The following is a 13,359-nucleotide window of genomic DNA, read 5'->3' on the forward strand; positions in this document are numbered from 1 at the left end:
AGTAAACAAATCTTTTAAAAATGTAGAGAATGCGTTAAGATAAAAATGTGAAGGCAAGACTGAGAGATAAAAGAAAAAGACAGCTAAATAAATAAATAAATACAAAAACAAAGTGTGCATATTACTGTAGGACTTCCAGGTCTCATGGCTCGAATTGCTTAGGGCCCCCAAAATAACTAAATCCAGCCCTGGTCCTGGAGGACCGCGCCCTAGAGAGTTTAGCTCCAGCCCTAATCAAACACACCTGAACCAGGTAATCAAGCTCTTACTAGATATGCTAGAAACTTCCTGGCAAATGCATTGAAGCAAGTTGGAGCTAAATTCAGCAGGACACCCCTAGACCAGTTAATTTGAGGGATCCCGAGTTTCTTTATGGAAGAATGGCCTCTTCTCAAACTGGTCAGGCATTATAGAAATGTTTGAGCTCTTATTTTGGAAAATGACTAAGGAAAATGTAGAAATCTTGGAAAATTTGAACTAAGAGGTACCAATAATTGTATCCAACATGTATCGAATAAAAACATTTAATGAAAATGATTTATCTAAATGCACGGATGATGTTGCACTAACACAGGTAAAAAAAATCTTTATTGAGTCACAGGTCACGTCCAAAGTGACTAAATGCAATACAGATACAATTCCTCATGCGGCCCTTGTCATCACTGCAGTGCACCGGAAATCCAACCAAAAAACGAAAGAACAAAGTCCAAATGCAGAAGATGGGTTTATGCCAAACCATCATCCACATCGAGCAGGAAAAACAAAACACGCTTGAAGAACTATCGGCTACTTGAGACAGTTAATAAGACCACAGAACAGAGGTAAACATATTGAAGAACAGAGAAGCTGCAAGTATGTACAAAGAGTGTCAGGTACAGAAAACATCTCAAGGCTCTAAATACATCGAGACTGCTTTTGGTCACAAGATATAAGATTATGGCATATTCAGTTCTCAGCAACACTCCTCCTTGCATAAGTTAGTTAACAACTGGATATTTCTTACACCATACTGTTCAGTTATATATTTTTTCCTCTTCCATTTAACCAATAATATTTTCACTGAACGCTCTGACCAAACTGCTACTTCATCCCGATGTATTATACGGTTTTATTTTTCAAAAGCACCAAAACTTATATAAACAGGTGTTACAGGTAGATACAAGTGTTGCAATAAAGTGAAGTTTTGGCATACATTATGTGTGTAACTGCAAAAAGCCTTTATAACGAAAGAGTAGTTTTATTATTAGCACTGCCTAGACCACATTGAGCCACTGAAAGCCACTGAAAACCATAAACAACTAGCTTAGCAACTATTACACAATGAATTGTTTTAATTGCTGCTTTATCATCTGCAATTGTGCGCTGTACAGAAATGAACATGAAATAGTGGATGTTCAAAACATTTAGATAACATTTCATACACGGGAGGTTTGATTAGACATCAGTACAAGTCAAGGTAAGTCTTTGAGGCGTTCACAGCAGTTTGTGAGACATATTTTCAGCCAAATGATGGAGTGAAGGTGCAAATCGCTCCTAGAAATGCAGGCATTGAAATGTAATACTTCAAACATTTCTGTTAAAATGGCCACTTAAAATGTGCCCAAGGCGTTCTGCTGGCTTCAGGAAGTGTGCAAACAACTGATAGAGACACAAGTGTCTTTCTACAAAACTTACAGAAATAAAAAGACATGAACACACTTTTTGTCCTATTAGTTTTGTGGAGTTGAAACAAAGCTGCCTAAATTTACAGACTGGATCAATGTTTTGCTGGACGCTTAAACTGGTGAAAAAGCTGGCGGCAAGGCAGAGAGAAAGTGATAGTTTTAGTGCACAGAGAGGGCACCGTGTTAGGACAGGGTGTGTTGGGGAAGGGCGCTTTCATCAGTCTTCTTGTCTAGCGTGACTTTTCAAATGAAAAACGAGTCTCTCCTCCCCCCACCAAATGAATAGTACAAAATTAAAAAAAGAACAAAATATTAAAGTAAAACAAGCTTCAGGCTTAGCAGTCGCTCTTCCAAAGTTTGATGGTTTTGTCGTTTTCTAGTGCTGCTGATGCGATGATGTTTTCTGTGGGGTGACAAGCGGTTGAGATCACCACATCTGCAAACAAAGCATATCGTTAATATATACAGCTGTGAAAAAATATCACTTGAAAATTTCTCCATTTATTGGATTTGTATTGGATATATAATTGAAATCCAATAAATCTACATAAACTTAGAATTTTAAAAGAGACAATAACAGTTTCATTAAAATCATTAAACAACACTTAGGCCCAATCCTAATTCTTTTTTGTACCACTACCCCTTCCTCATGACCCTTGAAACGGAGTCTGAAGGGGAAGGGCTTCAAAATTTACCCCTAACAAATGGGACAGCACTACAAAGCCCGCACACGTCATCATATGTCATCGCAATCTCTTGCTTCATATGAGATAAGATGATTGCGCCTGCTGTAGTTATTCCAGTTGTGTTATTTTTTAGTATTTAACTTCAGCAAATCACTGAAGGCAGCGATCTAATGTTATTATCATAATATAATGTGGCAATAAGATCGTAACTGTACTGTGCATTAACTCAGTGGCTATATTTATCTATGTAAACACACAAACACTACAGCAGACACTGTTAAAAGGTCATTCCCAGCCACTAGGCTTTTCTGACAGGGTATTCAAGTGTTATAGAGTGACAGCATGTTGTGGGACTGCTGTTGTGAAAAGTTGTTATTATGGATTATATATAGCGAAATTTAGCTGTTTTTATTTCAACGTTTTTTTTTTTTTAAAAGCATGACGATAAAACACAAACGTGGTTATGAATGTATTAAAACATGTGCTTATTTGTTGTAAAAATTCATAATAATGACAAAAAAATTCTAATTTAGATCTCCTTACTTCTGGGTGCAGCTATACTGCCATTGTGGCTGGTGTATTGTGGGAAATTTTCTTACCCCTTGGTTTCAAGTATGGTCCTGAAAAGTCTCAGTTCGAAGGGGTATCTACCCCTGCCTCTTAGCCTTCAAGCTAAAGAGAATACGGTAAGGGGAAGGGCTAAGGGGTAGACTTGAGATTGGGCCTTAATATAGTATATTCACACCAGACGCGGATGAAGCGTCAAGCGCGAGTGATCCAGTGTTGATTTTGACAGCAAATTTTGTGTTCACTTCAAGGCAGTTTGCGACACCCTGATAAGCAGAGATTATAGCACTACAGTATCTTTACAGTAAGAAATAAATCACATCGTCCTGATTAAGTTTTTGTTTTGTGGCAGAGGTACACTGTAAATGACTGTTGTCATGACGATCACTGCAGACAGCCCATGTGAACCTAGCACGAGTTAGATCAGGCCAGCTAGCCGCAGCTTAAATAAAACGCGTGAGGAAACAACTCACAAAAATCAATGCCATGATCATGTTACTGATCCAATTTATGTACAATCTAACTGAGTCAGTTCTCTAAGGGTCAGCAGGAGGCTACACAGTTTCAGTTAAGCAAAAACATTCGGGTAAATAAAAAAAGATTGAGTTTACAGAAAATTTCAGGATGATTCCCTGGCTTGCTGATGACGCTTTAGATTTTTAGTTTTAATCAGCTTTTTTCTCCCCATCCGGTTTACGGTCTTTTTGTCTTGACATCAAACATGAATTTTTTTTTCCTCGCTGTTGCCATCTCATTATACATAGTTTAATCAGAAATCCAAATTGTGAACCATTTAAACACATTTTTTTTACATTATTGCACATCACTAAAAATATCATTCAAATACAACAAATCTGTAATGAAGCACTGCTTAGCTGGTACTATTAGCAGGAAGTACTTTAAGCTCTAGGTAAAAATGCTTTGTTAACAGCCACTGAACTTCTGCTCTTACCTGTGTGGCCCTGTAGTTTCTGTACGATCTCCTTGGTCTGAAGGTTCCAGATATAGACCATGTTATCTTCTGAGCCGGAGACAATCCACTAAAAAGAAAGCATTTCAGTTCACATGCTCATGTAGAAAAACAAAAGTCTTAGCATGTTGAGAGAGGCAATGAATTAGTAAATTGTAGAACCAACAAACCTTTCCACCAGTGACAGAGAAATTAGCAAATATGCAGTACTTCTCGTTTTTATGACCGGTGTAAGTTTTCAGACACTAAAAAAGAGAAAATTTTAGTGTTATACAACGATTGAGAACTTCTTTATTATTAAAACAATGCATTAAATAAACTGAAAAAAACTTACCTTTCCTTTGCTGTAGTCCCAAAGCTTCAAAGTACTAATATATGAAGGGAATGCATGTGGATTAATAGAATTTACTTTAAAGTCTCTCTGTCCTTTAAAACAATACTATAAAATGTGAAGAATAATCAAAATGTCCTTGACTCACTTGTCCAGAGTGGCAGCCAAGATGTATTTACCATTGGGAGAGAACTTCACAAATGACACTGGTGGGTTGTCATCATCTGATGAAAATATGCAAATGTATAGATTTTAATGATTGTTTATGCATTTTTTAAATGTCTTTGTGCTTACTTAATGTGCCTTACATTGTGTTTACTGGTTTCTTTTTGGCTTAATTGTTATTCATGCATGTTAGATGAGAACTGACTTATAAACACAAATGATTGCCATTTACACAGAAGCCCTTGTTCATACCAATTTTAAAGGCTGATCAACTTACCGATGAGTGTTTTAAGGCACTGGCCAGATGCTGTGTCCCATATACGACTGTTGAAAAGTCAGATAAGTGGGTATGGTTGTTAGTTATACATTCCTGAATTATTTATTCACTTGATTTTTTTTTACAGCCAAAGTTCACTCACCAAAGTCCATCATAACTGCTGGACACAATCAACGAGCCATCTCTATTGAAATGAACCTAGAAGAAAAACAACAAATACACATTTATAATTCAAAGTAATTACTTAAATGTTAATGATGTCAATTGTACACAATTGTGAATTTGAGCATCCAGATCAAGTAAAAAAAAATAAATAAATAAGCACAAACCGCAGAGACAGGGTCAGAGTGTGCTGGAAGTGTCTTCAGACATTTCCCTGTTTTAACATCCCAAATCCTCACACTCTCGTCAAACTGCATTAAAGAGAATCATTAACATGTATTAGAGGTACAACGTATGAAGTAATTGATTAGAATTTTCAAGAATAGAAAACAAAACAACAACTCTGAACTCAAAAGCCAGTTTTCCATTGCAGGGCATGGTGTTGTTTGGCGCAGATTGGCTTGCCTTTACACTGAAGTTTAATACCAATTAATGTGTGGTTATATCTATATTTGCGCATTGATGTCATAGTTTTTTATTCCAGGTCAGTACCGCATCTCTGAAACCAAATGTGAGGAACCTCTGGACCTCTTCTACTGACAAGGATACTACTATTTCATGTGTTTTTTCTTAAAGTGGTATAAAAATGATTTAGTCTTGCAAACTAACAATACAGCGGTGGCTGCTACTGACCATTTAAATATAGTGTTTGGTGTCTCTTGTCACAAATCAAATGATGCTGGTTATGACTATTCCCTCTGACCAAGTGATCAGCAATTTGTAAATGCAAAGTTTTGGAAATGTCACTGCTCACTTGAAACTTCACTTAAAGAGGTTGTTTCATTCCAAGACGCATTTGCTTCGGTTTTGTATTTCCTTTCTTTCTTTGCTCTACGCTACTCTAGTAGAAGATAATGACCATCACCTGTTGCTAATGATGAACTGCTCACTGATTGGAGGATGAGAAGAGCAGTGTACACTTAAACAGCATGTCTTCACTAGAACAGTGTTTGTGTGTGGGATCTTGTGAGGTTTTACATTTTTGATTTGCATTATCACTTGAATAGGAGCTTTAAATTGTTTAAGTTCTGCTTTGTTAATGCTGTTGTATATCTTATGTAGTTATTGCCTCAGAAACTCTTAATTTGTGAGCTTTCTTTTGATTTTTCAATACAACTTTGTTATTGACTCTTTGTTTTGTTAATTTTGTGATCGGGTTAGTAGAGAGGGGTGCCATTACTAAAAAGTATCAGGTTATTGTTATGGATCGCAGTGGGAAAGATTTTAAAATGAGCAATACCAATCTGGGGTGCGTTTCCGAAAACCATCGCTAGCCAACGAAGGTCGTATGTTCCGTTGTTACGAACATAGTTCGTTGATTTAGCATTTCCCAAATCCATCGTTCTAAAGAACATTTCACAAACTTGTTCGCTTGTAACTATACCTCTAGAGCTGTAGTTAAGCATAGTTCCTGGTTTTGTTCTATTATTATTATTCTATTATTGTGCTCCAGTTATCCCCCTATGCCCATCTGTTGAGAATATTCTAACATTTTAACTCTGAATGATTAAAAAGAACATTTTGCTTTCAAAGTATTTTGTAATTTGTTTCAAAGTATTTTTACAGTTCAGTTTTAACGATCTTCATATAGACAATTGTTTCCTTCGTAGTGCACTTTGAAAACATTTGACATTTTAAACGCAGCCGTGGCTCATGACCAAAGCTATAGGTGACTGTTGTTTAAAAGCGTAATTTACATTACGTCTCCAAAGCCTGTGAAAACTAAAATATATAGCATACGTTAATGGTTTAAATTTATAGTAGGTTATTTATTTTAAAAATATGTGTCTGTAATATGGGACAAGTGGTTAGAACATTTCTGCAGTGGTTTGAATGTCACAGTTGTAAAAGTAGACTTTTCAAAAAAATAAAAAATAAAAATCAAATAAAAAATAAATAAACAATATCCTACTTAATAATAATAATAACAATGATAATAATGATAATTATTATTATTACTTTTCTGTAAAAATGGCCTACTGTAAATTACACCCATAAACAATTTAAATATATGCAATTAGAGTGTTAGCTAAGTAGTTTTATGTTTTAGCATAGAAAATGAAAATGTTCTCAATAATATTTGTAAATAAAACATTGGTCCTATATGTGCCGTTTACATATATTTCAGTTATTATAGAAAACGAGTGCATGTTTTTACTAAACCTAATATTGGATTTTTTTAAGTGTGTGTGTGTGAGTGTGTAAAACAACTAAAGTTGTTACTCTGCCCTGTTTGGAGCATCAATATGGAGGTTCTAATTTACGAGTCTAAGCCTAACTAACGAGGTTCAAGCGATGGATCTGCGACATAGAAACTACGGTTTTGGGGAAACACTGGTCACATCGATCATTTCCCAAACAATGCATCGTACTATGATAGTTCAGGCGCTAGTTATGTCGTTGTTTGGGTTGTTTGTCTTCAAATCTCCGAAGATATTTTTTCCAAAAAAATTATAAAAAATGCAATTATCATAAAGTTAACTTAAACATTCAGTATATAAGACAAATAAGTATAATTGAAGATAAAAAACTAATTAAATGAGGTACAGAATTTAAGTACAAAAACAGAATAAAAATGTAAAGTAGCACTACAAATAGTTCCTTACAGACAGTGGGTGATTTTGACTTTTGCCATTTGATTAACAGCTGCAGTCAAGTTAAGACAAAATGCATGAACCAAATATACTAATACACATGCATTTTCTCTCTTAACAGTTTGCATTTGAACAAACATAACTGACTGTGCTTATAAGGATATTCACTGAGATGGATATTTTGACATTTAATCTGTATCTGTGTAAGTGTGGGAAGATGCTTAAAGCTTTTAGAAAACACTATTTTAGCCTCAATGTAAATAAAGATGTAGAAACAGAATAAGAACACTTGGTGCACGTGTCAAACTTTCCCATCCACAGTTGAATATACTTTATAAGTTATGCATGAAATGATGTAGAACACCATAGGCAGAAAGCCCAGGGATTTACACCTCCAATATTTATATATGCCTGAATTAAGAAGACTATAAAGTGAACAAACTTACAGATCCAGATACAATGAGGTTGGACTGGGGGTTGAAGTTACAGCAAAATACATAATTGCTGTGTCCCTTCAGCGTCTTTAAACACTTCCCCTGGTGATGACAAAAACAACAAAACAAAATGAAACTGATGATAAGATTATACTGATCTAGGAGAAAATAACTCTAACTGAATGCACATAGCATCAGTATGCTTCCTCTGCTTGCTTTTAAAACAGTTCAGGTTTTACATTTTACTTTCGAATGTTTAGTTTTGCCTCGACTTACAGAGCTCACATCCCAGATCTTCAAAGTCTTGTCATCAGAGGCTGAGACCAGGAGGTTGGAGTCTGAAGACCAGGCCACATCTGAGATGCCCTGCAGGAGAAACAAATCCAGCTCATTTCAGCAACCTGGTACAGTAAAACTTCACTGAGAAGCCCGATTTTTTGAGGAACTCAATTTTATTTATAGAGAACTTTCAACACTATGAGTGGATCCAAAGTGATGTATAGGCAAAGTTCAAATAGAAATAAAGCTAACAACTAATAGCAAATAAAGATAACACAGTGGAAGTGAAACAATGATGACAGAAATACCAACAAAACACACAAGAAACTCACAAGTTTGTGTCCAGATATCGTCTTCTCAAACTTGCCATCATATGCACCCCATATTTTGATCAGCTTATCAGCAGCTAGAGAGAGAGAGAGAGAGAGAGAGAGAGAGAGAGAGAGAGAGAGAGAGAGAGGAGAGAGAGAGAGAGAGAGAGAGAGAGAGAGAGAGAGAGAGAGAGAGAGAGAGAGAGAGAGAGAGAGAGAGAGAGAGAGAGAGAGAGAGAGAGAGAGAGAGAGAGAGAATTACAACACCATGGCTTTGTGTTGTTTTTCTCAAGATTTCTACACCAGGATTTCCTTGAGGGTGGTTCAAGGGATCAATAAATCTAATAAATAAATAAATAAATAAAATGTATAAAGCTGCAATCAAAATAAAACTAAAATCTTAAAATGAAAGAGATTGCAATGCTTTAGTATTCTGTGTATTCTCTGAAAAGCTGTGTGCTTATAGTCTGAGATGATATCAGGGTGATATGACTCATAAGTGCATTCAACTCTCACGTTCTCTGAAAGAATATGCATCGACAATGCAGCAACAGAGGCATGAAGGCGCCATCCATTTTAACTTTCAGTTTCTGCAGTGAACTAACAGGAGTGGTGTAAATATTCATAGTTTAGAACTGAAATATGGCAACGAGTATGTTTATTAACAATAATTCCAATCCAAAATGACAGACGTTCATTCACATAAAAACAAGTAAAATAAGCAGGTATAATGTAAATTAATAATAAAATAAAAAGCCTTAAGCAAACTAAACCCAAGCCAGAAACAATAATATTATACACTGGCAATCTCAAAGACTGATGAAAGAACAATTTGACTTTGAACAGCGATGTCTTTATTTGGATTTTTAGAATTAAAGCGTTAAATAACAGTTGTATAATGATGTGATAATTTTTATTTTCTGTAAGATTTAAACTTCATAACATTTAAGTTCAAAATGACAAAATAGCTACATTTTAAGTCCTATAAAGTGATATAAAAAAAAATTCAAATCGTTATAAAAAAAGATTTCATTTTATTTCAATGTTCTTACACTCACTGGCCACTTTATTAGGTACACCTTACTAGTACTGGGTTGGACCCCTTTTTGCCTTCAGAACTGCTTAATCCTTCATGTCATAGATTCAACAAGGTACTAGAAATATTCCTCAGAGATTTTGGTCCATATTGACATGATAGCATCACGCAGTTGCTGCAGATTTGTCAGCTGCACAATCTTCCGTTCCACCACATCCCAAAGGTGCTCTATTGGATTGAGTACTGGTGACTGTGGAGGCCATTTGAGTACAGTGAACTCATTGTCATGTTCAAGAAACCAGTCTGAGATGATTCGAGCTTTATGACATGGCACGTTATCCTGTTGGAAGTGACCATAAAGGGATGGACATGGTCAGCAACAATGCTGGCACGATGCTTAGTTGGTACTAAATGACCCAAAGTGTGCTAAGAAAATATTGCCCACACCATTACACCACCAGCCTGAACCCTTGATACAAGGCAGGATGGATCCATGTTTTCATGTTGTTGACGCCAAATTCTGACCCTACCATCCGAATGTTGAGGCAGAAATCGAGACTCGTCAGACCAGGAAACGTTTTTTCCAATCTTCTAATGTCCAATTTTGGTGAGTCTGTGCAAATTGTATCCTCAGTTTCCTGTTCTTAGCTGACAGGAGTGGCACCTTGTGTGGTCTTCTGCTGCTGTAGCCCATCTGCCTCAAGGTTTGACATGTTGTTCTTTCAGGGATGCTCTTCTGCATACTTCGGTTGTAACATGTGGTTATTTGAGTTACTGTTGCCTTCCTATCAGATCAAAACAGTCTGGCCATTTTCCTCTGACATCAACAAGGCATTTGCGCCCACAGAACTGCCGCTTACTGGATTTTTTTCTTTTCTTTTTCAGATTATTCTCTGTAAACCCCAGAGATGGTTGTGCTTGAAAATCCCAGTAGATCAGTAGTTTCTGAAATACTCAGACTAGCCCATCTGGCACCAACAACCATGCCACGTTTAAGGTCACTTAAATCACCTTTTGTCTTGACCAGGTCTACATACCTAAATGCTTTAAGTTGATGCCATGTGTTTAGAAATGTGCGTTAACGAGCAGTTGGACAGGTGTACCTAATAAAGTGGGTGTATATGCATGCATTTCATTAAATGAATGAATGTATTTGTATATATAAATATATTATTTTTTTACCATCATTTTTACCACTATCAGAGAACTATATAGAAATATATTTTAGAAATAGCTTTTGTGAGAATGGCGTTTAACAAAAAAAAATGTGTGATGCCTTTGTTTATACTATATGCTATAATTATTAGTACAAGTGCTGTATTAATACAAGTACTTACATGAGCTGGCGAGCCACTCCCCACTTGGACTGAACTTGACTGAAGAAACTGCTTTTGTATGCCCAGCCAATGTGAACTTCAAGGTGTAGTTTGGCTTGACAGGTGCTGACTGAGATAGAGCAGAATACACATCAACAATGACATTGTCACAGATCATATAGAAAGTAGATCTGTACAAAGGTTGCTATACCATTTTTACCACAGTACATCCAAAGCACAATATGAAAAACAAGCAGAAAACTAGTCACAGACGGGCGTTTCCAACAGTGTTTTTTTTTTTCTTTACCTTACTCTGGCTGGCGGAGGCAGCTGATGCCGGCTGTGTTTTAGTAGCCTCTGTGTCTGGTTTCTTCTCCTCAGTTGCCATGGCGACCAAGTTGGAGAGAATGGGTTTACAGAAGCAAGTTCAACGTCAATCTGACCGGCAAAAGGAGAAGTACTAATGAGTGTTTATGAGGTTTTACATGTATTCATTTAGCAGAAGTCTTTATTCTAAAATTAAGCAAGAAAGAGAAAAGGCACGAGGGGGGTTGTGATGCAGCGGAGTTCTCACAGAACAGATGAATTTTGATTTAGTCTTCTAACTCCAACGACACAATAAATGGTGGAATTAGGTGTTTCAATCATTCAAATCAACATTTGGGAAAATCGCTTAAGAATCGTGTTACAGGTTTAAAAACATTTTATTTAGGTCTACAGGTAAAACCAATGAGCACATGTTGGCTTATTTAGCATGCGTATATGCGTCACATCCTTTTGTGATCATACATGGGTCATTTTGCCCCGGTGCTCCAAGTATTGTGGTTTCCCAAAATTGTATACATAGTATGCGTGATATAAAAGAGAGAAAAAAAAAAAAAAAAACTCATCACTTCCCACAAACACCAAGTGGTACTAAACCTCTTCTTTTCAACAGATATATATTTGAAAGAATGCAGAGGAAAAAAAGCAATCATTGACATCCTCGGATGAAACAAAAATACTATGGAAGTCAAAGGGTTTTTAGATATCTTATTTTGTGATCAACAGAAGAAAGTCAAGCAGCTTTGGAACGAGTGGTGGATGAGTAAACAATGGGAGATTTCATATGTGTGAAATATCACTTTAACATTTGAAAAATTTGGATTTGACCCTAATATCATTTCCTGGATTAAACTGTTAAATCTCTTTTGCGTTGGAAATATCACTAAGATCACAGCTGTACATGATTATTGAGGGATTGCAGCTAGAAATGGCAACATTCCATATAGAGCACCAAAGGTATGCAAATATGATTAATAGATTAGTATAAACTAAAATGTTTCGTTTTTCCATTTAAAAATTATGAATTTGTACTTTTTAAATGATGATTCTGGGAGGATGTGTGCATATACAAGCACGTGTAAACACAGTTTTGCACAATTTATATAAGCAACCAGAACAAATTATCAACTATTATTAAAACTTTACAATCAATAAAGAAAATAGACTACAAAAATGACCAAATTAGAACAAGAGTTCAATAAAATAATGGTTGATCGATGACATGTTTGTTTGCAACGGAAACAAAAAAGCAAGTTTAAAATCACCTGGAAAAACACTAAAATGCAGGCATATTTTCCAAAACTCGTGTCTCTGTCAGAGGTAGATCTATGAAAACAGCATTACTGTTAGCTGCTAGGCTATCTGAGAGACGCAGGGCCTCAGAGCAACCATGGACCACCTGCAACCCTTGAAATATACCCACATTTACACATTTTCTTATACAAACTCGTGGTTTTACCGCAATCGATTAGGTCCTCCGTCCCATCCCTCGTAAAATAATTGAAGTACATATTAATGGATTGTTTTTCTCAGCACACATGCCTCACTGTCTTTCTCCATACATTCAGACAACAAAAGCAGCGAGTAAAATCACTTACCGGCGGCTGATAAGCGGGCAATAAGAGTTGCTTTCGACTTTTTGGATGAGTCCACTGCTTGGTTTGAATAGAGATTTATTCATGAATCGCAAGACAGTCTGTTTTGATCATGTAATGAGCTAGTGATCGAGCTAAATACGATGGTGGATGAGCGCCTCTCTACCGCAGGCTCAGGCGGTAATGTGGCAGTGACAACCACTGCGCACGCGCAAAACGTAACGGCGGATCAAGAGGGACATTTTTTCAAAAGCCGAGAAGTATCGACTCAACACCGGTCACCATGTGGCAGCATCAGTTATTACATTTTCTCTCTTTGATGTTCTTCTTACAATAATTTATCAATTATTTTTAAGTCTTTTTGATCATAACAAATGTTATTATAAAAATGTACTTACAATACCAGAAAAAATACATTTTATTTACTTCTAAAGTGTAACTTAAAGGTGTACTTTATTAGTTCATAAATTGTTCTTTTGAAAAGGTACCGCACAAGTGATGGCTTTTGTACTTTTATGTGTATATCATAACATTATATTACAGGATAAAGACGAATGTGATTATTGATTGTTTTAAAATCTTTCTCTATCTTTTTCCTTTATTATGTGTATGCTACTAACAAATTCTATGTCGATTGTATGAAAACAC

General features: G+C 36.1%; 1 protein-coding gene across 1 annotated transcript; it reads right to left on the reverse strand.

Annotated features, from left to right (window-relative positions):
- Positions 1 to 569: 569 nt before the first annotated feature.
- Positions 570 to 12,912, reverse strand: wdr5 (WD repeat domain 5). Its single transcript, XM_056446507.1, has 14 exons — positions 12,715 to 12,912; positions 11,100 to 11,230; positions 10,814 to 10,922; positions 8,462 to 8,535; positions 8,127 to 8,216; positions 7,863 to 7,952; positions 4,990 to 5,073; positions 4,803 to 4,858; positions 4,661 to 4,707; positions 4,367 to 4,442; positions 4,222 to 4,255; positions 4,058 to 4,132; positions 3,870 to 3,957; positions 570 to 2,100 (listed from the first exon to the last, which is right to left on the reverse strand). Exons 2-14 carry the CDS (start codon positions 11,178 to 11,180, stop codon positions 2,000 to 2,002), a joined length of 1,005 nt encoding a protein of 334 aa, XP_056302482.1. The 5' UTR covers positions 11,181 to 11,230; positions 12,715 to 12,912; the 3' UTR covers positions 570 to 1,999.
- Positions 12,913 to 13,359: the final 447 nt, after the last annotated feature.

This window comes from Danio aesculapii, chromosome 21 (genome assembly GCF_903798145.1).
Source record: "Danio aesculapii chromosome 21, fDanAes4.1, whole genome shotgun sequence".
Lineage (NCBI taxonomy): Eukaryota > Metazoa > Chordata > Actinopteri > Cypriniformes > Danionidae > Danio > Danio aesculapii.